General features: G+C 39.9%; 1 protein-coding gene across 2 annotated transcripts in view; it reads right to left on the bottom strand.

The window, feature by feature from the left end:
• EPB41L3 (erythrocyte membrane protein band 4.1 like 3) overlaps positions 1–24,587 on the bottom strand; it is a 94,621-nt gene that overhangs the window by 10,820 nt on the left and 59,214 nt on the right. For both annotated transcript variants that reach the window (XM_041399283.1, XM_041399284.1), the window contains exons 6-15: positions 23,953–24,028; positions 22,214–22,432; positions 21,813–21,900; positions 18,149–18,301; positions 15,980–16,077; positions 14,447–14,622; positions 12,132–12,352; positions 3,974–4,027; positions 1,861–1,926; positions 1,194–1,385 (exon numbers count right to left, since the gene is read on the bottom strand). In XM_041399283.1, the coding sequence (XP_041255217.1) occupies positions 1,194–1,385; positions 1,861–1,926; positions 3,974–4,027; positions 12,132–12,352; positions 14,447–14,622; positions 15,980–16,077; positions 18,149–18,301; positions 21,813–21,900; positions 22,214–22,432; positions 23,953–24,028 (1,343 nt within the window). The remainder of the gene's footprint in view (positions 1–1,193; positions 1,386–1,860; positions 1,927–3,973; positions 4,028–12,131; positions 12,353–14,446; positions 14,623–15,979; positions 16,078–18,148; positions 18,302–21,812; positions 21,901–22,213; positions 22,433–23,952; positions 24,029–24,587) is intronic.

Here is a 24,587-nt window from a genome sequence, read left to right as displayed (position 1 = left end):
TACACATGACTGCCACAGTAATGCACATCTGGTGCCAGCATCAGCCACTGGCTATTTCGGGGAGAGGAGGAGGTGAGACCCCTTTCCTTGGCAGTATCCCTTTCCCTATGAGGAGAAGCTGACACTTGCTACCCGCATGCCTCCAGGGATGCCCTTCCCCAGAGTTATGGGTCTGCAACACCAACCTCTGAAGTGAGAAAGCAGAACACTCAATTTACACTTTCCAGACAATTTTTACTGAGCTCCCTACAACATTACATCAGTGCTGTGGGAACAGAAAAAAATCTCATGACCATTTATTGTTTTTTAATGCTAAAACCAAGAGGAACCCATAAAGATAATTCCTCTGAGACAGAAACCAGATATCCACTCATAATAGAATAAAAAAACCCCAACTTTCAGGAAGACCACACAAGCTTATTTCTTTTTGCTCCACTGAACCTAAGCCAAGACCCTGCATTGTGTATTTTATTGCAACACAAATGCTGCCTTGCTACCCCACATGTTCTTATCTACCTACAGATCAAGTAAACACCAGCTTTTAAACTGGCAAGTTTCTTACAAGCACTTCAAGACTGCACAGTGAGCAAGATTTTTTCACACACACACACACTGCAGGAAAATGCAGATACTTAGTAATCTGCATTGGGTCTTCAATGACAGTATCCAGCAGACTGTAGCAACCATGATGTTCCTTATGGAACTGGCCAAGAAGGTCTAATTATTGTCATTATTTCTTCCCTGTTTTCAGAGACTGATAGTTCTGCCCTTTGTTCTGTATTTTCTTTTCAAGCTTGGCACCATAGCCCCCACCTGTCTCACTACACCACTTCTCCCAACCAGTCACCATTGTTTAAATTTTCTCTCCATCACTTTCATGGTTTCTTTCACGCATGGCTGGACTTCCTCAAGCTCACCGAGCCTGTAACAATGCCTGTATTTTGCACCCTCAGAGAGACCCAGTTCTGCCACATGGCTTCCAGTGATTTTAATTCTCTATATACACATATATTTATATATGTGTATATTTATGGTATCTACTCTTCCTCCCATCGTTGCTGTCTGTGTCCTGAGAAAAGGGAGTGCCTGCAAGCAGGGATGGGCTTCTAACTACAGCCTCTAATCTAGTGAGAGCTGCTATAAGTAAAAATGCATAGACAAATACATAATGAAGCCTTTCAGCTCACGCTGACCTCTTCAGGCACTAGTGGTTCAATCATAGGAGCATCCTCCTGCCTTGCTGCAAGTCGAACGGGAGATGTGGAAAGCCTCTTCTCCCACTCATTAGACACAGTCGTTTCTGTAGAGGTTTCCAAGAAGGTGCGTTTCAACTCGCTTATATTGGTCTGATGTTTCATCAGATCTTCCTGGGTTTTGTCTAGATCCTAGACAGTTTTAAAAGAATAGAGCAGTTTGTGATACATCCTAAGCCAACCACACTTTAGAGCCAAAACACACAACTTGGTTAGTATAGAGGGAAGTAACAGCTCAGGGAGCCGGGGAGCACAGCACTAACACAACACTCTGTGAAAATGTGGCATTTTGAAAGAGAACAGCATAGCATATCTCGTACAAGTGAGTCTAAGTACACTCTTAAAGAGCCTATCCATATTGCTGTAATTTGCACCTGATAAAGAGGCTCCAAACAAACATACATATGCGCGTGGAGGCACACACATAGAGGCACACGCATATATCGATATTGATAGTACAGGTTAGAGGAGTCATCATAATCTGAGAGAAAAAATAATCTATTAGCAGGTGGGAGTACACAATTCATGCATCATAGTGCAGATCCACAGTTTACCACTAAAACTAACACACATGTACGTACATGCACTGGTATATACCAATACCAACCTCTAACATAAGATTACTATGTTTGACATACACATTTTCACCCTGTATTCGCTTAATCAGACTATTCTGAAAGAAGTGAAAAAGAAAGGGAAAAGTAAGGGACACAGTATTGAAAGGATACAAAATGCTGTTTCTACACATTTCTTCACAGAGAACCGACAGTAACATGCTGAAAGAGGCGAACACCTCCAACATTGGTACCTGAGCAACATCTAGACCTTTTGTTTCTGTACCTGTGCCTTTAGATCTCCGTCCTCCTCTTGATCCGACTGCCAGCATGAGAAAGATTGGAAAACAACACCTTACCCACTTGTATGAATGAAGGCTTTATGAACATTGGTGAGAGGTACACACTACGTTAAAGTTCCATTTTCTCCTTATTAAGGGTTTAAGGAGAAGGAGTAGACATACTGGCTTTGCATAGTCTTCCTAACTCAGAGCAAATGTCCACTCCTCAAATTTGTGTTTTGTTATCAAAGGGGCGTTAAACATCTTCCTTTTATAAATATTGCTACACTCCACATTCATAAATCTCTATTTATGGAGCGGCAGTTGCACCTTCTCACCAAGGTCACGGCTAGTCTAGGACGGAACAGCAACAGCAAATGCTTTGAAATTCTGTAATCCCAGAATTTACGCATAGGATATAATCTGGGCCACAAGCAAAGCATTGCATAAACCATGGGCAAACAACCTGCAACACTTTCTACAGAAAGAAGCACATTTTATCTGCTATTTCCCTAACCATAGTCCCTTTCTGTATTTCTGCAATTTTATTTCATATTTAGCCTGTATATATTCTTTCAGAACCTATCATCTGGAATGGCACACATATCCCATCCACTTCAGTGCACATTTTCAAAAGCAACACCATAAAAACTGCCCCAGCAGCCCTGTTTCCAAGGGTGCAATTTTCAGGTGGCAGATATACCACACATTTTGAAAATCAGGTATCCATATCCAACTGATATGTGCTATATCTTTAACTAAAGATGGCAACTAGGAATATTTACACACATTTTTGAATTATAAGCTGCACATTTAAAATGTCACAATTTTATAGTTATGTTTTATTTTCTATAGTGCTCAAGGCCTACGAGTGGAAGAAGCACTTCAAAGCATTTTGTATTTCTGACTCATCTCAACAGACTTTATGTTGTTGCACTGTTTGAATTCTTTTAATGCCCATGCTGCTATTTTATTGTTAATTTTTCATATAGTCCTAATTAGACAAATGACTCATGGGAAAATCTGTTGATTACTTTACAACTCCGTTCAAATTTATTCTATTTTCAGCCATCGCTGAATCGTCCTGACGTGTCACACAGAAAATTTTTCCTTGATGATAATTTTAACAGTCTCAAATATTAATGAGATCCTTCTGAAAACCTAGAGTAGTGTTTGTGGTAAGACTCCGTCTTCTAGCAGATGTCAGACGAAATTCAGCTCATGTTTGCAGCTGCAACCGTATTAATTATGAAAGCATTATATGCACTTCAGTGAAGTCACATAAGGTTGAATTTGCCTGCACAGCCTATGTAGATTGTTGTAGATATGAAGCTTCTTAGTGTAAGGAAAATATGAACATTTTACATTTCTCCTCTGAAAAGAATACCTGGACTACTAGTGGCCATATGTGAAGATGCCATGTGAAATTACATTAAAGAAAAAACTTAGATATTTAAAATGTGAGAATATTCAGTAAATTCAAAAAACAGCTTTTTATTGTCTTTTCCCCACTCTCCCACTCAGGCTTCAGAGTATAAGAGCAAACAAGCAAACAAAAAACCCCAGGGCACGGTCTGGCCAGCAGAGCCCTCTGGGTGGGCAGCACTGGCGGGGGTGACACCGCCACTGCCCCACTGACCGCACAACGCAGAGGCCTTGCAGCTTCCAAACCACTCAGGAATAAGAGGAGCCCATAGGGAGCACCGGAAACTCAACTGTCCTAGCAAAGCTCTCCCACTTGCAGGCACGCACATGCACACACGCGCGGGGAGGGATCCTGAGCTGCCGTAGCAGACATGCGGTCTAGCCCCGAGGCCCAGGGTCGGGAAGAGGCGAGGCCGAACGCTCTCCCCTGCCACAGCTGGGTGCTGGCGACTGTACAAACCTCGGTGGCAGTGGTCTCACCATCAGCCGCAGTATCCGTCTGCTCACTGTCAGTCTATTGGGTTAGACAAGTACCCGGGTCCCGAGAGGAAGGCAGGAATAAAGAATAAACCCAGCTCATCAGTACACGCGGCTCACACGGGGAACTGTTAAGCTCAACATCCCTGTGAACTGCATTAGCATTGCTTTTCAAACAACGCACATGTCAAAGAAGCAAAATAAAAATGCTATATTAGTAAACAGAACAGACTCAGAGGAAGACTCGAGGCGTACTGTACACAGTATACGGCTTTAGTGGAACAAATTTATAAGCCAAACATTACTGGAAAAGTGTTATTTGAATAGCAGATTTTTTTTTTTCCTTAAGAAAACGAGGTAGCTTTAAAAAAATGGGGAAAAAACGTGACTAATATTTTCTAATTGAACTTTTCCTCCCACAATGATTTTTTACAGAAAATTATTGAACTAATTTTTTGTTCTAGGCAATATAAAGTAGTGGTTAAATTTTTATCTGGAGGGGAAAAAGATAATTAAAAAAAAAACAACAAAAAAGCTACTTTAACAGTCATCTGACTTTCAGCCCCTCATTTGTACAGAGGTTATTTTTGTCTCCACATTTACACACCATGAGGCTGTCTGCATTACCAAGGAGTTCAAATAACCGTACCCCCAGCCCATCTACTGTCTGTCTGTGGAGTAATGGTAAGGCTCAGATCCCATTCGGTTCCAATAAAGAGCTGATAATTGTTAATGATAGTAAAAAGAAAGAAAACTGCCATTAAAAGAAGGAAAAAATACTTCTCATTCCATTTAAGAGTATGAATGAAAGCAGGAGAAAAACAAAAGTAACTTCCCCCACCCCCCAAACACTTACTAGGTATGAGTGATAAAAATGAAACAAAGCACAGCATTGCACAGACTGATTTATCCCTGCTTTGCATGAAGAACATTTCAGTGGAGGACACAAGTGTCAAGATTAAGAGAGAGTGGAGTGGAGGTTACTACAGACTGAGAAAAGATTTCAAAAAACTACTCTGATGTCAGGTAAGCATATGGAAAACTAGTAAGTAAAGTGCACCTTACTGCCCTAGACTCGCACATCCAAGTTGTTTTGATAGCAGTGAAAGCTCTGGTTTTCGTTACTGATTTTCTGTGGTCCTTAGACAGCAACCCAGGCAGGCAATTTAAAGCCAAGACAACATATCTCATCCTCCAATCACATCAATATGAACAAGAACAAAAGAACAGCCCACTGGTGGATGGAGTATCAGTCTTAGCTTTGAATGTCCTCCAATTTTTTGTCATTTTCTGAGAACGCCATTGTTTCATAAGACAATGTTTTGATTTTTTTTTCATAGCTTTGTTTTTTATTCTTTGAAGAGTTTGTATTATTTGTATGACAGACAGAAGAATAAACAAGCATTTTGCACTACTTGCTAAGTGCATGAATGCAAGTTACATGAAGTTTCTCAAGTCATGACCACTCTTGAGACAGACCACATTTATTTTTAAATGGGAGTGTAATGTCAAAGCAGTCTATTAGGCTGGTCCAATTGCTTTCACTAAAATGCTAGAAAAATGTTTCTTTATTAACAAAGAATCTCATGTCTTTATAACATTATAGGCAGTTGTAAAGGTATGGCAATAGAAAAAAACAAACAAGTATGCATTTTCACTCCTGTTTGCAAAATTAAAAAGAAACAAAGAGGAATTAATGCATCTAGGCATTTAAAAAGAATTAAAAATTGTGTAAAGGCACTGTAATACAAGTCTGGCATATAGGGTTAATTTTAAGAATTTGAAGTCAATAGAAAATTAGCTGCTAAGGTAAAAACACAGAAGCTAGTGAATTCCAAGGAGTGAGATTCCATCTTTGACTGCATGGACTAATTCCAGATGCATAGCTCAAGGGAGAACAAGCTCAACAATGTAAGGCATTGGTTCAGGATACTGGCTGTAGTCTTCTGCATCTCTGTGTGCAATCTTTTGTGAACTGTGGGGGGTGGGAAACATTCCTATTTCTTTTGCCATAAGTGGAATGAAATCCTAAATAAAGCATAAACCTTGCTTTATTGCAACATACATATCTGCTAATCAGCCAATCAACAGGATGGAGTCGAAGTCAGCATTACTGAATTACTTGAAATAAAGATCTGGGGTTATCACAGAGCAGGGAATGGGTGAGTTAAGGCTGAGTAAGGCAGGTCTCCTGTGGAGTGAAGAGTAAAAAAGGCCAGGCTCAGCTCCAAGACGGGCTGAGGTACAGCTGAGGTGGGGTTGGCAGGCAGGCGAGGGCAGGAGCAGGACAGAGGCAGCTTCTCCTGACGTGCTGTGGCTGCACCTCTCCTACCTTGCGATCGTAATTGCTGTGATTTGTTTTGCCAATGTAATGCAGACATGCCCGAGTTGAAAACATATTCACTTTCATGCAATATTTTGAACAAGAAATACCCCATGGATTAGGCACAAGTCTGTGTTGTCTGCCAGGAAGCACTGCCAGAGTGATCACCCTCATAAAAGAGCGATACTAAAAAGCCTATTTTAGATGTTTTTATGCTCAATGCTTCCTAACTTTACTAAGAAAAAGAAGTGCCCATTTCTGAAAGGGGAACAGACTAATGTATTACATAAACACTGCTTCATTATTGCCTCTAGAGCTGGAACTATATTAATGCTGTTACTGCTATTAGATTAATCCAAGTGCAAAGCTAATGCAAATTGAGACCTAAATGCTGTCTCAAAATAAGGGCAAGAAATAAGACAGCAGCATTTTAGATGCCTTTTATTAGAAATCGTATAATACTTTTTTAGTTGTAAGGCATCACAGAGCCAAAAGCATTTAAAGACAATGTTTTTGCAAGACAAACTGATGTGACTTTTGGCTTTCCATAAAAAGGAAATGAAATCCTGCACCAAGTCTTACAAAACCAACAGCAGCAGATGACAATGTTCAAGCTGGTTTATTGAAGAGAGCTACTGCAATGGACTATTGACAAGTGGCCAAGGTGGCTTTTTACATGGCCAGCTGGTCTGTGATCATCTGATCTGGGCTTTTTTTTTTTTATATATAAAGCAAAACCGTACTTTTGTATTTGAAGTTGAAGAAGAAAATAGAAAATCAAGGAAAAACTGAACGCATTATTTTATTCTGTCAACAAAGAATAAACAGGCTCCAGCAAAAACTGAGATGCCAGTTACTCTGTTACTTAAGCAGACTCCTTTCCTACTTCTGGATATACCACCACATCCACAGTACCCAGAACCACAGCAGACTCCTACTGCAGCTGGTTCATCTGCCCCTGATGACCCTGGTGGCTTAAGGCATCAGTTTTGGCAGTGCTAATATAACACTGCAAATGTCAAGACAGCCCACATGGCATACTCCTGCAACAGCTGCAGAACAGCTGTCCCAGTATGACCTCTCAATGATACGCTGGATTTAACCATGGGAAAACAATTTAATCTGCAGCAGAGATGGGATCAAGGCTGAAAATCAAGATCCAGGTTTTGCTGGACCAGAAAGCTTTTTCTGGGGTTCAGCTACAGCTGACAGACTTTTGCAAAAAGCTGAGTCTATCTGGACTTTAAACATACTGAAACTGGTGAGGGTGCTCATCATTGTTAGGCAGCTAGTCATATAAATAAATGTAGATACATATTCATATATTTGGATGTTAAGTAATTATGCAGAAAATTATACTTAATACCCACTATTTAGATAACTATTCTATCCCTAAAGCTATTCTAAACTGATAGAGGGAAGAAAAACGTCTTATCATTTAGTGCAAGCTGCTTTGAACCAACTGACACAGTTCAAGACAAGCCTCTTCCACACAGTGTTGTGCCTAACCCTGGGCTTTGAGCTGTACTCCCAGCATGAGAAAAAAATAAAGAAGAAAAAAAAACCAAAACAAAAAACAACAACCCCCAAACAAAAAAAAAAAAAAATCCCTTCTAACATATCAGCACAGACAGAAATGAGGCTCTGAAAGTAGGACCACTATTGCAGCAATCTAACACTGGTTAGGACTGAAGCACTGAACACGAAAAAGAGTGTGTTCGATGCCGAGGTACACACCTCTTCCTCTGAACTGTCACTCAGGTCATTGGCAAGTGAGGCACTCAAGGAGGCCGCCTTGGGCTCCAGGTAGCAGAGGCACATAGCCAGAGGAAAGGAGAGAGTGAGGGCGTATGGCACTGAGAAAGAGGCAGAGAGCAGAAAGAAAAAAATGAAGAGGAAGCAAGGCACGAGGGAGGGGGAGCGGATGGGGAGATAGTGCTGCACACTGGCAGGCAGGAGGTTGGTTTCGGAGAGGTTAGGGAGCGACAGGTAGCCATCGTCATCCAGGAGGGAAGGAAATGACTCTGGAAGTTGCAAGGAGAAGGAGAACAGTGTTCCGCCTTTGCCGGCTTTTTGCCTGTAGCCAAAAGCCATGTCTTGCTCGGCGGAGCAAACTCGCCCCTTTCTGTCAGAGTCTGGCTCCGACTCGCTGTGTTTTGGAGTGCTCTCTTTGGGGGCCTCACAGCCTAAGGACTTTGTCCGAGTGCTCTCCTTGCATCTCCTGCGAAGCTTTGCTGAAGATACATGGGGGCCAGGCTGAGAGGATGGCGAGGAGTGGTGGGAGTCAGTGCCAAGCAAAGATGGCTGGTGACAGAGAAAGGGCAGCAAACAAGGCGCAAAAGCAAAAGGACAAAAAGAAAACTGTAATTAGTTAATTTTCTTCCGTGATGATAAATAATATATATTATATATTTTAAATTATAAACAGTATTTTAACACCACAGCTTTCCACTGAACTGAACGGTGCATGTTCCCATGCCCCACACCACAGGTATTAGCAAATCACACTTCCAGCTTACAAAAGGCTACTTCTTGATTCAACATTTGTCTACTCCTCTGCAGCTCAGGATTTACATAAAAGCCTGCATGGCCACATGGGGTGCTTCAGGTGTTGCCAATTTCTACTTACTGCAAGATTGGTTTCCGATCATAAAGAGTTTTCAAACATGAAGTACATGGAGAGCAACAAAGAAGGAAACATATTCTAATACCAGCACTACTTGTGACAGCATTTTTGCAGCCAGGAGGAGACTTGGTGGGGGCCAGACGCTTCCCACCTATGCCTTGGACAACCTCAGCAGTAATAATTAAAATTCCAAGGACTTTAAATTCCTCAACTACGATATTTTGAAAAAAATCTAGGCCGTAAACCAAATTAAAACACATTGTTCTTTGGTGGGGGGAGCAGAAATCCATTCATCAATGCTCCTGATGGGAAAAAAACTGCTCAACAGATATCCCAGCAGCCGGTTCCTTAGCACGACTCCCACCACTGGACTCTGCTGGGCACCCCCACAGCCCTGCCCTCACCTCTGCTCACTGTGAGCCCAAGCAGGCAGTGCTGGGGGCACAGCCCCTCCCAGCCATTCACCCTGCCAGCCCCTCCACGCTGCCATCCCTTCGGCCGTACACTGAAATAAGGGAGCTGAGACTTGTGGCTCAGCAGGCCCTATAATCTCTCACTGGGGATCTGAAGGGGGTCTGGCTAGAGAGAGATCCTTGCCCCACACAGCCACATCTTCTCATAACAAAAATGTAATCCTTTACCCATAGTGAAGAGGCAAAAATGCCCCTGATGCTTTTGCTACAAGTTTTATCACAATGCCAAGAATACTGGCTACCAACAAGCAGGATTTGCTTTGATATGCCACTTGTAGGGCATTCAACTGGCCTTTCAGGTCATTTGAGGTCAAAAAATTGGTAGGAGGAAGGAGGAGATTCAGTGGAAATGGTGATTGTCATTTCACATGCTCCCTGCAAGCAGACACCACTGCTCTTTAGAAGGACAAAAACCACTGTCATGACCAAAATGTATACCCAGCACAACACATCTGCCACAATGCTGATAGATCAGAGATGTTTTGGCCAAAATCCACCAAGTGCATGTAGCTGAAGAAGCCCACTGGATCCATGACCAAGCCCTAAGTGCCTGAGCTGCTCCATCCATACTACATCTCCCCAGGGAGCTATAATAGCCATTTCACTTTCACTCCAGGCTCCCAAAAGCAAAATTACTTAAAAGCCACAACAGCACCTGCTTCCAGTTCAAGCTGGTGTTGAACTGGAGGCAAAAAGCAGATTCAAGTCTCAGACACAGATTGCTACTAAGCCCTAACTTTACCAGGTATATTAATAGTAGGAATAGGATGTAAGTCAAGTAATTATATGGAAGAACTCCTTTCCTTCCTCTTTGATATTTCCCTTTCTCTCTTCTCTAACAATCTATCAATTCAAGGAATCTGTATTGCCAAACTAAGCAATCAGAACCAAGACTAGCTTCAAACCACTTACAAATGTCTTTATGGGTTTAATGTAGTATGCTCAAGTCAAAACTTAATGCTGATGGACTCACAGGTTTTTGTGTGCGCTAAATACACACACAAATACAACTTCTCTTTACTGTAGAGACAAAAATCCAAAGTAAATGTATTCTTTTCTAATTCAGACTATTCCCTTGCTAACATCTTTACAGTGTTAATATTTAGAATAACTTCTGGTATTTAAATACACATGGATAAAACAAAGGCAAAATGTCTTAATGGAAAAGCTGAAAACATACCTAAAACATTTATATGCCCTTAAAAGGGATTTGATTTTGAGCTTGTATTGTGTTTCTTGAGACATTTTCTTTATGATGACAGACAAATCTGTTAGCAGGTTAGACCTCTGTAGGATTACAGAACTGAAACTCTATTTATGATGTTTTAAAAAGAATTCATGTCTTGTGTGGGGGTAAAAATCAATCACTTGTGCATACATAAGTTCCATCAAATTAGTCTCCTAAAATATCTCTGAGTATTTCTAGCCATATATAAGGAATGATCTTCAAAATCCAACTGATCCCTCCATTGACTTAAATTAACAAACACTTGGAAAAGAACTAGCTTCTTTTGGATGTTTTCCACATATTCTATTTTCATCATTCTTTCTCCATGTGGAAACTAATGGAGTTTCAAGAAGACCTCAGTTAAATTTTGTAGAGATTTCAAGAAGACCTCAGTTAAATTTTGTAGAGATTATCTTTTAAATGCTACAATACAGCACACACTTTCAAAAGAAAATCTTTCTCATTTGCAATTTTCAGTAACTCAATTTGTTTCTGGTTTTCAGTACCTTAACTGCAACTCTTTTTGAGGACTTGATCCTTTCGTTATGTAGCTCATTGTGGCCTTGTACGATAAAGCTAAAAGTTCAGGTTCTAAAATTTGCATACTTGACAGTTCTGTGGATATAAATAAATATATATCAAGGTTTTTCTTCCTAAAAGATGAGGGTAAACCTTACTTGTTTAGCAAGTGCATTCCACAGTACACTTTCTGAATGTTATTCTACCATATTCCTCTTCACTGTCAATCTCTATTTATTATTTTCTCCATCCTTCTGTTTGGTTTATCCTGTTTTAATATCTCAGTAGATATTATGCACAACCTTGTATGTATGTGTGTGTGGTGGTGGGATTGAAGATGATGAGGGATGATTCAAATTTAACAATTGATAAGAGAACCATCAATAAAAAATGCTTTCTTCAACAGAAACTTCAAACAAGTGAAGCAAATGCTTTTGTAAGCCAGAAAAAAATTGCTTATAACAGCAGATTAATACCCAGAAGTTAATAGAGGAAAAATGCCCACTGAAATTCATGCAAGAAAACAGTGTTATGAGAAATATAAGAGGAATAGTTTAAAGCACAGAGCTACATACAAGAATACAGACCTATTTTGTTGCTTTGTCAAAATAAAAAAAACCAGGATGGCCATACTGAAGTCAAAATATGACCGAAAAACAGAGGAACAAACATGCACGGCCAGGCTACTTCTGGGTGTTTCCTAAAGAGCTGTTGCATGCTCTGTGAAAAACATCATTCTGACTGTTAAACATATTTTAAAAAAAAGTCCAAGGCAGGAACTAACCTTTACAACATCATACGACAACTGAAAGGACTACAAAAACACTGATTCAAGACATGTATATACACACAGTATATTTCCTTTCACAGAACTAGTTTTATTTCCTCTTTCTCCCTCTTCCCTAGAAATTCTGTGTTTCTCCAAGCACTCTCAAGGCAGCCCTGTTTAATACAAAACCCTGAAAATTCTACCTTGGTGTCATGGCGTATTGCTGAAATTGGGGTGACTTCCTCTGCTCTCTTCTTTTTGCCCTCTTCATCATCTTTGTCCTCTTCTGTCTTTTTCTCTGGAGTCACAGTGGTTATCAAGTTGGTCTGAGAGATGCCCTTTGTTGTGGCGTACTGGCCAGTACCAACCTCTGCAGCAGACACAGAATCCTTCATGTACATTTCATGGTTTTCATTCACTGATGCTAAAAGCAAATATTTAAAGAGGGAAAATCTGAAATAGCTTTTGCTGAGAAGCTGCATAAAATTAAAAAAGCTGGTTTAGAAAAACATTTGAGATAACACTGAAAACACAACTATGTCATGTTTCAGGAGACCAGAAGCATGTGCATACATTTAAATAAACTGTTTACTTGAAGCTCATAGCTTTTATATGCATAGACATATATTATGGATGTGTATACACACATTACTGTAGCTAATGTGTGCATTACACAGTTGTTAAATGTTAGCAAGCTGTTAAAATTACTACTGTAGTAAAACACCACATAAAAAAAAAGCAATGCACTGCCACAGTTATCAGGCAGGAAACATAAGGAGAACCAGCTATGACATCAGCCATGGGGGTGGAAGAGATTTTTTAAAAAAAAATCTGTCAGAATAAAAAAATGCAGATCAAATGCAGATTTAGTAACGTGCTGCATTACAGAAAATGACAGTATTGATATAACACAGGCATAATACCTGAGAAAAAGGAAATGTGATCCTTGTATTATTGAGTACTAAAGTCTGCCAGTTAGATGAGCTCATTATCCTAAAAAATTCTGTGAAGTGATGATATTCAGTTCAGCGGACCCAACCAGAATATTTTAGGATACAAGTGCTCAATAATTAATCAGATTTAAATACATAAAATTTATTTTGAAAGAAATAGTACTTTTACAATGTAATCAAAACTTTAAACATATGCCCAGACCCTGCTCTTGACTATTGGGAACTAATTTCTAAACCAATAGGATTATTCAAATTTATAAACTCACTTGCATCTGTAACAAATGGCAGAGTCTGGATCACAATGTAAGCACAATGCAGAATGTTGCAGACATATCTGCATTATAGTAACAATGCTAGTGAAGACATCATAAGCACTGATTTAAAAACCTCTTTCCCCCATTTGCACTTAGGCAAATTAACATCATAAAAACCTTGCCGAGTCTAACAAGTGCTGGGTAAAGCATTTCAGGTATCTTGTCTCTTGGGATTAAGTTTAGGAGGCAGGAGAAAGCAAAGGGAGTAGAGGAAGATGCCTTGTTTAGATGTTACAAACAAAATAATGCAGAAGGATAATTTCTGCTTTGAAACACATGCACACCAATCAGGTCACCAGTTGCTTGGTAACAAGCAAGAAGCACATCAGAATTAGAATATTCCAAAATAATCAATGACAAGCAGCACCTTTACAGAGAGAGAAAAAGTCTTGTCACGTGTACTTTTAAATCAAAGCTTCTCCCCATCCCCACCACCAACTATACTCATTGCAATCTGTGATATTCTGCAAGAGATTTCACCTTTTTTTTTAATCTGTAATGAATGTGAGTTTAGTCTCAGTCTTTGTTTTCCTACAAAAATAAACTACAAAACTACAGCCTCTTTTTATTCAACAGCTGACAGTAGTAATAGCAGATGGAAGTAACTGATACTCTGAACTACACACTGATTTAACCAAAGTCAGTAGCAGAATCATGACCTCCATGAAGCAAGGATAAAGAGAGGAAGGATGTACTATTAACCTATGTATGCTACTCTCCATTTCATACCTTTGAAAATAACATATCAAAAAAGTCTCTTAGTGCTTATTGGAGCAAGTTGTGAGGTAACTGGAATCAAGTGTTACTACCCAAGGGACATAATTAATAATTTCTGGATTGTAACAAACTTAAGTGAAAAATCTATACAGAAGGAAATCTCAGATTCAACCAAAACCCGAACAGTCACTCATGCAAACCCTGAAAAAGTGTTGAAGCCTGACATTCTTGGGCAGGCAGGTCCATCCCATCCTTCCCCAAATCAGGGAAGCAGATATGAGGTCAAAGACAGAGGCTCTGTGAAGAGTGGGCTCCAAAGGACATCCTCCAGCCAAACACTTAGTAAGGACCACAGCAGTACATTTAGCAAGGAATTTCTCTGCATCCTCCTCTACCCCGACAGTGAACGTGCAGGTACTCACAGCCTCCACTCAGCCAAATCTCAAGGACAGGAGATGATGAGGTTTACCCCTAATCTAAAGCAGCGACCACTGTGATGATAATGTTTGATAAGGTCGGTTGAGAGGACCTTACCCCCATCTAAGCTGCGAGACATGGTGTAACGTTTACTAGAGGAACGCTCAAAGTAAGGTGCGGGACGGTCTATGAGGGCACTGGCTCTTCTCGTCTGGGCCTGCGTCCGGCCGCTGTAGCGAAACTTGGAGCCCAACGTGAGGAACTTCTTTGGAGGTGCTTCGGGCAGCAGGAGCCTAAAACACACCAAGCAGTGCACCTGTTATTTCCCCTCCTCCAAAATCAGTCCACTCTTTCTGAAGAAGAGAGAAGACGACTGCTGGGTATCACTCTCCATCGTGACCTGTGCCTCAGAGGTCTGTGGCTAAAAGGGAATCAAAGGATGCCCCTCATACAGCATGACAAAACCACTTATCTAAAGCATTTGAAGATCTGAGTTCTTCCACATGGGCAAGAGTCACTCAGCTCCTTCATGCTTGAAAATCAAATTTACTATTTTCTGATTACTAAAACTAAAAAGAAGGTGTTCCTTGCACCAGAGGCCCCAGCTGGGCTGAAATGCAGATGTATCTCTTTGAATTTAACATGGTGATGTTATGCTGAGGACAGGGCCAGAACTCATTTCCAGTGAATGACAGGCACTATTCATTTACATGGGTGTAGACATTTTTCAGGTTAGAGCTCTCCCACCCTCTGTAATTTGTGCATGGTAGCTGACTGAAAAAGCCATTCTCCTGCTATGGAGTCTATGCTTTAGACATTTATTTTTCATGAAAAATCAGAAAATGCTCCAAAAATGCACACTCCATTTCTCTTTAGATCTTTTGCTGCTAAGACTGCATTTCATATGAATGTACAGACAGCCTGAACTAACAGTTTTAAGAAAGGAAGGAAATTCTTCAGTACTCCCAAACATTCCCCAGAGGGGGTTCTTAAGCACTGGACACCCTTTCAAACTGTTGAAAATTTCACCCTTTTGGATTTCCCTTTTTAAGAATCTGTTTAGTGACTATCTTAGCACAAACTAATTACAGCACTTATTTCCCTATCCCATATTTTTCTCCGTTCTTCCTAGAAGTCAAAAAAATAGCTGCAAAATTCCTTAGTAATCCAAAAATTACAGCTATGGGTTGTGTATTCTGTGTGACCAAAAGAAACCATGACCTACTACTATACTGTCTGTACTTTCATATATAATTAAAAAAAAAAACCCAAACCTTCTTTTTTAAACTCTTACCCACATTCCCCAGCAATCTTCCATATAAGCTGGTCTCCTTATGCAAGCTTATATGCAGTAGTGCAACAGAGTCCTTAATCTCTTTAATTATAGCAGCTGATAATATTGTGGCACAGATAAAGCAAAATGATTAATTAGGACCATATGGTGATTTTAAGCAGTATCTATCTGAAACAGTATGAATAATTTGGGTGCAACATCTCAAATTTTGAAAAAGCAATAATGTTCCTTTATCTGCTCAGAGGTACCTCATGATCAAAAAGACAATTTGGTTTGAAGGGTTTTACCTCTGCTGACAAAATTGATATTTTCTGTTGCGTTTTACATCACATCTTTAGGAAAAGAAATCCACATACCTGAAAAATGTATGGTGTTCAACACACACTTTCCATAAGCGCTTTGCAGCACGATGATTTGGCAACTTAAACCCAATAGTGCTTTCAAACTGCTCAAACTAGGTAGGAAAAAAGAATAAGTATGTTTTTGATGCTGTGCATCTATTTTTAGACAGTGTACACAGGTTCATCTTCATTTCCTCTGTCTGTATCACCTCATTGCAAGGGCGAATGTATATGCTCATGTACATAAACACATATATCCGTATTCTACAGAAAGAATTCTGGGAAAGAAGCTGTGAATGATAATATATGGCAACCTTTGAGGATCATTTCTGGGGGAAAACACTAGTAATGGGCAAGAGATTTCTTATGGTGACAGTGATGTTTTATACCCTACAGTAACAAAGAGATCAGACTTCAGAGACTTCTGAGAAAACATTATTCAAGTGTTTTACCCTGTTGATTTAATTTCACTAGTTAGAACTACAGTGGGAAGGCTGGTAATAGCTGGAGGTGAGCAATAGTCCTTAGGGACTGATTTGGTCTCACACAGCCTTAGATTAAGGATATTTACAGAGATATTTAAGATATTTACAGAGAAAGCAGTACCGTTAGTAAATCACAGTAATCACAGGAGCTAATTCATCTGAGGAGGATGAGGCAAGACAGGTAATTGAAAAGAGTTGTCCAGAGATAAAACCAGACCTCTTTGGACTGTGCTGCAAATTTATATATTTCAGATGCAGAAGCTGTGCCAGCTATATCTGCTGTAACATGTTGATGGCTACATGCAGATAGCTCAGTAGGTAAAACAGAGTTGCTGTGATGGGGGAAAGGTAGACAGAAAGGCACTTGCAAGGAAGTCTGAATCCCTACGGAAGCTGACAGGGAAATAAGGCAGGAAACAACAAAATAATAAAGATGATGTGGGTTAGTGAATCACATTATCATCAAATGTAATTTGGACAGAGGCTGCATTGATTATTTTACACATGGAACTATGGCCTGTTCACAGGATACTGAGTACCAAGACCAGCAGAGCTCAAAGGGTAGGAATGGTGGAGTGCTTCAGTTCAGGCGTTGGGAATGCCAACAATTATTTGTTTGGGTTCTTAAAATCAAATTCAAGGGTAGAAATTTGGTTACTAAAACTGTGTCTGCTGAGGGGCAGGAGATGTAGGTTTGTGGATTTTGGTTTAGGATTCTAAAAAAGGCTCAGGCTCAGGGGTGGGGAGCCCCAGCAAGTTTTCCAGGTCAGTTATGAAGTCAGTCCCAGTCATTGGCTGCATTAAGGGAAAAATGCCAGTCCTCATCTAAGTGATTTCTGTCCTGCTATACAGCTCTACACTCTAAATGGATACAGGGATTTCATCTATCACAGGTCAATTATTGTACCAGCATTTAAAATGGAAATCCTCCTTCACCTGCGACGATCCTGAATTTCTCAAGAGTTATCATCTTATAGGCGAGGTTGGATGGAGCTTTGGACAGCCTGGTCTAGTGGATGGTGTCCATGCCCACAGCAGAGGGGTTGGAACTAGATGATCATTCCAGGTCTCTTCCAACCCAAACCCTTCCATGACATCCATGATTTCTGGGAGGGCGCATGCTCAGCCCATGAGGTCAGTATTTGCTTCGCCTCCGGCTGAGCCACGAGAGGGCACTCACTGTACGAGGTTTCACATCCCCTTCTCCAGAGCCAGAACAGGAGCTCCTGCGGGTCTGGGAGGGCTAATGTGTGCGGCTACCCAAAACGCTGTAAATATACTGGTCTGATATGTTTATAAGGGTTGGTATGGTCTGTCTACGTCTCTTAGTGCCCGAGATAAATGCCAGTTGCATGTACAACATGAGGGAGGACAACAAGCTCTCCATGAATAAGCAATACATTACTTAAATGTCCAAAGTATTCATAATACGGATGAGCTTTTTATGTGCAGATGGCCATATTTATTCCTTACATTAGTTCATGGATGTAAACAGAAAAATACCAAGGTATTTCTTTTACCTGTATCTTAAAGAAAGTGTGTACCTAACCTTTCCTAAGAAAATCAGCATAAATTAGAAATATAAATGGAGAGGAGTGTTAAAAGCTTATAGGACAAAACACACCAACAAATCAGTAAAAACTGATTTTGTATGTTTTTCAAGAGGTTTATCCACTTAAGAGAACCAGGATGCCCTTACCTCCCCTGGTCGGATTTTGATGTAGAAGTTGTTCCTCTTGTAGGAAATTTTCAAAACCTTTGGCCAGGCAAATCTATTTATTCTGAGTCTGTCTCGATATATTAAGAGTCCACTTGCACAGACTCCTAGCATGATTTCCACTCCTTCGGAATCCTGGAATAGCAAGCAATACACTTTGTTAAGTATTTCTATCCTTGCGTCCTACAATACTACAGATTCCTGTATCCCGTGTTTCTATCTGAGCTACGTCTTTTTAATGCATCAGCTGTAGTGACCTGATTTCTGAGCATTACCCTCCTCACTGAATGCATTCATGCAAATAATAGTAAGGTTGGGCAGGGTGAAGGAAACTGAGGGTTTCCAATGTTTCCTTATATTTTACAAAGACTCCAAAAGGAGGAGGGAAATTTTAGATGTCATTAAAAGAAATATATCAATCATATAGCAAAGTTTTATTAGCATAATAAAAAGTGTTATTAGCATAAATACCAGATTGAAAGTAAGTATGACAGCATACAAATTTACTTCTCCTGGTATCACTCGTCTCCATGACTAAGACTTGTGAATCCTTAGATAAATTTTTCTTCTGTAGTTTGCTCACTTTGTCTTTAGTAGGTTTGCCAGTTTCTTTAATTCTCTTGTGCCTTTGCTCAGTATTTTCACTTTGAAATGCCCAGTGGGCATAAAGTTGGGCGTTTGGACCAGAAAGGATTATTTTTGAAAAGTGTGTGACTGTGACTGTGCTATAACCTATGTTTGCCAGGAGGCTGTAGCTCAGACACAATAGCACTACAAAAGATTTGTCCACAATCTTATCAGAACATACCCCTAAATATATGTTTTTTTAAGTAAGAAATATAGATTTTTCTTTCCTTTAAAAGTCTTCAAGTAGTCTAAAACCAATCTTCGCTATCTTCTATCACAGTTTTTTTCATTTAGCTAAAGTACTAGTACTGATAGAGAAAAGAAGAATCCACTTTAAAGTACTGAGTTCCTCACCAATTGTTTTTAAATAACTTAAAGTCACAAAAACCTGATTGCAGAAGCTATGAAGATGTCACCCTATGATAATCATGAAATGAATTCATAATTTTCCTCTGGTTTTCCCAACCAGCCACTTGGCACCACTAGGCACTTGGTGAAAATCTGGTTACATTTCAAGACCAACACAATGGTATGCATGGTCAGTCATGATGAAACAGCAATGGCACAGCTTGAAATGAAAAAAAAAAGTTTAAAAATCACAACATAAGAAATAGTGCCACGAAGTCACCTCAGTGTTAGAAAACACACCAACAGAGGACATATGTTCCAACAATGATGGTATCACCACTTAAAGATAGATTTTTTCTAAATACAGCTCATGTGTGGTATCACCATCAGGCACTACAAGAAAAGACAGAGCTAATTTTTTTCAGTGTACTTCAGTTTCACTTTCCTAAGCAATGAGCAGTATCTAAATACACTGAACACACTCTAAAATAAAAAAGTCTCACTGCAGTAATCACACCGCCTGGTCAATGTCTGAAATGTAAGTCTGTATGCATGTGTGCTCATAAATAGCACGTTTCTGCATGTGCAAGGGGCTTCTTCTTTTTACACACTTTCTCAAAAATTGTTGAGAAATACCTTCTTCCCTTATCTCCATCTTGACCACAAATCCAAGTTTATTCAAGACTTCTGTTACTTGTTGGTGTCAGTGACTGTATGATACTTCTAGAGTAAAATGAAACCTGAATAAAAGAATTTGGCTATTTTCAGGAGCCATGTGGTTACATGGGACAGGAACCTGTTAGCTGTAACATCCAAGGCACATCCCTCTAGCTCTGCATACAGATGGGGTGGCCTTCCTCAGAATGGTGACAGTTCAGAGGACAAGTCTGTCTATTTGAACAAATTTTTCATCACAGCCTTGCATTTGATAATCCCAGCTGGTGAGTCCAACATCTGTCCAACACTGAAAATACTGGCACAACCTTAATGAATTGACATTTACATAGAGACATTTGCTGTGGCATGACTTCCAAAAGAATGCACAGAGATACTTTTCCCCTACCCTGACATCATCAAATCTCACGGGCAGACCTAATTAAAACTAAACATGACTTCTCACACAGAGTCTACCTTTCCCACCTTCAGGTTTCAAGTTCAGGTTTCAAGATGACTGTGGGGTTCCCTAACCCACAGACAGACACATCTTGGTTACGACTGCAGCTTTTTAAAATAAAGAGCATCAGTTTGGAGATTAGCTTTTCTACTAACTTCTCTTGCTCTGAGTCTTTCGATATGAAAAAAAAAAAAAGAAGAGCAAACCAGGATACTAATACTTTTTCAGGAAAGAATAAATAAAATGCTTATCTTATAATATCCCATCTTAAACTTCACAGCTTTTCTACAATATTCTGAAAAAAATATGTAGGCCTTAATGCTATGTTATGTAAAATTTTCAGTAACAAAGCCTGTAACTTATTTTAAATAGTAATCCATTTAGTTCCTGGTTTTTGGACTTCTTCGCATTGGGAAAAAAGCTATCAAGTGACATTTGCCAATCCATTTTTCTCTGCTCCAAATGTGGCTCAAGACAGTGTGTGTATCTGCAGGATACAGGGAAGGCAGTGGCATCCCTCCTGGTAGTTGCCCATTGAGCTGTACACAGATTCTTCATTTTCAGTGAAGGCAATTAACAGAACACAAAAGATTGCCTTGAATTTTGTAACACACATGCACAGCTCCTATGAAATGCCCCAGGGATATGGCTGCAGGCTCTTTCAAAATCCAAGCTGCAAATTTATCTCAATTCTTTAAAGGAGCTGCTGCAGCAAAAAAGCAGGCTCACAATAATTTGACCTTTACAGAAAATGCAGTTCCCTCCACAGGGCAGAATTCTTTGGTTCCATATTCATTTGCCAAGGATGCTTGCTAACCTCAAAAATGTTAAAATCCATTAGTCTTACTCTGAAGAGTGAAGAAAACAATAGTAATTATTTATTTGGAAAAAAAACCTTAAAACAAAAAATCCGTCAACCAATACAAGGTAAAAAAGTGACTTTCTCCAGCCGCAATAAGAATGACCCATGTTTTATTCATAACTTATCCTGCTGATGATTAGAGAAACTACTTGATCATGGGAGAATATTTCCAGGAGAATTACTGCCCTCCCTGTCAACCACAACAACCACACTTCAGGAAAGAGACAAGCTGCTCTCTCCCCATTATCATCAATCTGATTAGGTTTCCAGCACAAGTAAATAATTGCTTGGAAGTCCTTTGCAGCATAAAAATGATCTGCTATCCAGATAAGATAGCATGGTTGGCCTTACTAAACTGGAAAATGTAGCTGAATGAACAGAAAATTCACCACTGTCTGGACAGCTTCTAAAATCCTCCCTCATCACCTCATCCACTCAGTATTTCCCTCAAGGATAGCATTGTTTAATCAACATGAAAGTTGATGTGCAACATCTTTGATAAGGATAAGTTATACTATGGCTACAAGATATATTTCTGCTTATTTCATGAAACACCTTTCCTCATGTTGGCACATCATTCATCCCACAAATTTCCTGTCTCAAAAATACAAGAAAAAATAAATCAGGGAGTCCATGCAGATACAAGTACTATGGCACAGGAGACATATGGCCAGTGAAAGAACCAAAAGACATACCTTGGCATGATGGAGATCTACTCCATACATTGATAGTTTTTTGGCATTCTCCAGGAAATGCATCTCAGCTTCTGCAGGTGTCATTCCCCTGTGGAAAAGTAACCAGTTCTAGCATAAATGTTAAGGAAACAAAATCCAAAAGAAAATCCAGCAGCTGGAAAACATTTTCAGCCTGTCAGAACTATAGTCATACCCTTTATGCAGCTGGGTACCTACCACAGCCACAACTCTAGTGCAGACCCTGTTAACTCACATGCTGCAAAGCTCTTCTCTATCCAAAGACACACAGAGGAATCTTGCCAGAAAAATATTAAGTACACCACTGCAGAATTTAACATCTCCTGATCCACCAAGATGGTACCTGAAGCAGGCTAGATCTCACACTGATGCCCCCTGCTTACCTGTGGCTCTTGTGCAGCTCGATCACTTTGTCCTCCAGCTCCTTAGTGTGGTTTGGCGCAAAGCGGAATTCGCTGATGTAGTCGCTGCCGTACTCGTCGGGGTCGTAGTCGCCGAGCTCTGACTGCACGGTGTATGAGCCCAGCAGGGCCAGCGTGACGAACGAGCAGGGCAGCCGACCCGAAACGATGTCATCTCTCAGCTGCAGGCAGAGGTAGTACCTGCAAGGGAGCACCAGAGCAGCTCAGACAGGGCTCCTCCACCGCTGCCCCCAAAGAAGCGCCGCCCGAGCACTTGAAAGAGGTCTCGGTTCCAATTTGCATTTGCAGACAGCCAAGTCCAGATATCTTCAGCCATTTACAAGGGTAATAATAGTTTTGTAAAAACAATCCCTAAACCCCCAAAAGCCCAAGCTCTTGCCTAATTTATGAGTAGGAACATCTAACTTATATTTATACAGCAGCATGGAGATCTCTAAAGAAAGTTATTACTTTCTTTAGTGACCTAGATGAAGAAATACCCATTAAACATACCAGATTTCTATCATAAATCACTTATATATAAAACTACCTGATAATTCTTTCAGGAGAAAAAAATAATTAAAACTCTCATAGAACCCCAAGTCATTCAAAAAACATAAGCTGTCTCTTTAGCAACATATTTTGCTTTCTCAAAAATACATTTAAACAGTAAGTGCTGTTAAAACCACAGAAATATGCAGTGGAAGGTTTTACCAGATACATGAAAACAGAAAAAAAAGTGAAGAGCATTGGTTTGGTGGCAAAGGTAGAGCTCCCAGGGGAAATTTAGGAGTCTGAAGAGGAATAAAGCAATCCTTTCCTTTGGAAGTCCTCTGTTCAGTTGTGAACTCTTGGCACATTGTCTTTCTGCACAGTACCTACCACAGGGGACCCTGATCAAGGCCAAAGGCTTCATGCTACCTTAATAGCAACAAATAGTCCATAAAACACTGAAGGTTAAAAATATTCAATGGCTGCCAAATGTTGCAACAGGCTGGGGAACAGTTTGCTGATGGCACAAAAACTCATGATGGATCAAAACATTTGTGCCTCCTTCCAAGGAGGAAGTAAGGTGAGGTTTGTTTGTTTTTTTTTTTGTTGTGGTTGCAATGTGAATACAAAACCAAAGAGTAGAGGTGCATCAGCAGAGCTGAGTAACTTGGAGAGGAGGGAGCAGCTATTAATCACCATCATATTCTCTATTCCATGCACATCGATTGCTTACTTTGTCAAATGATATACAAAATTTGCATATGCATGCTTATTCTCATCTATCCTGGCTTCAGCTGGGAAAGAGTTCATTTTTCCCTAAGTAGCTGATACAGTGCTTGCTCTGTTTTGGATTCAGTATGATCATGAAACCACATTATCTCACTGCTTTTTCTTTCACAGTCATGATTTTACTTACAGTAATAACTTGTTACCACTGGCAAAAATGAGCATCAGGCACCTTTGTGAATATTAAAATCAACTCAAAGGAATTTACATATTGAAAAATCTGGGGTTTAGGCTTAAACTACACAAAATTCTTCATAACACAGAGGATAGATACTGTTCACACTATCTTTTTTATCCAAGTATTGCATATTTTCCACAAGTTCATATGAAAAAGAGAGACAATTGGAATATAAAACATTTATTTTCTTGTATAATTAGAGTGTAAGTGCTACCAGGAACAGCTTTTAAGCCACTTCTAAAAAGGTATTTAATGTTTAAAACACCTGGTAATGTCCTCAGATAGCTGGGCAGGGTCTGGAGGGTAGAATTTCACATTAAATGCAAACTGCCAAGCACCACCTGGAAAAGAACATAGATTGACTGAAAGTACACTGCAAATGCAAACAGAGATGCTCATGCTATTCAATCACCAGCAGACTTAAAAATATCCCAGACAAGCAATTAATAAGAACAGGTTTTAGAATACTTTTCCCACACATCATACTGAAGATATTACAGTAGATACTGTTCAGATCAGATTTTACAGCTCTTTTCTTATTTAGCAGGATTTCCACTGAAGTGAGGACTCTGAGTGAGCAGTAATTTATTACTAATACTAAAAAAAACACCTCAGTCTGAGGACAAGGTTTATTGAAAGTAAGCACCACACAGTTTTAAAAACCAATAACTCAAAGCAGAGAGGCACAGGAAACATCACAAGCCAGAGTACGAATGGGATCTGGAGCAGGGTGATGTGCCGAGGTCTAGCTGCCCAAATCAGCTCACATCATCCTCTCAGAATGCTGCCTCAGCACATAGCTCCTTTCTTCAGCAGACATAAATTATTGTGCAGACAAAACTGCAAGGACAAACAGAGAGTTTGACTGCAAAAGTACATAGCACTGGGGAATTCTTATTT

This window comes from Onychostruthus taczanowskii, unplaced genomic scaffold (genome assembly GCF_017590055.1).
Source record: "Onychostruthus taczanowskii isolate IOZ18803 unplaced genomic scaffold, ASM1759005v1 scaffold16, whole genome shotgun sequence".
In the NCBI taxonomy this organism is placed as follows: Eukaryota; Metazoa; Chordata; class Aves; order Passeriformes; family Passeridae; genus Onychostruthus; species Onychostruthus taczanowskii.
This window is presented reverse-complemented; position numbering and strand designations above follow the sequence as displayed.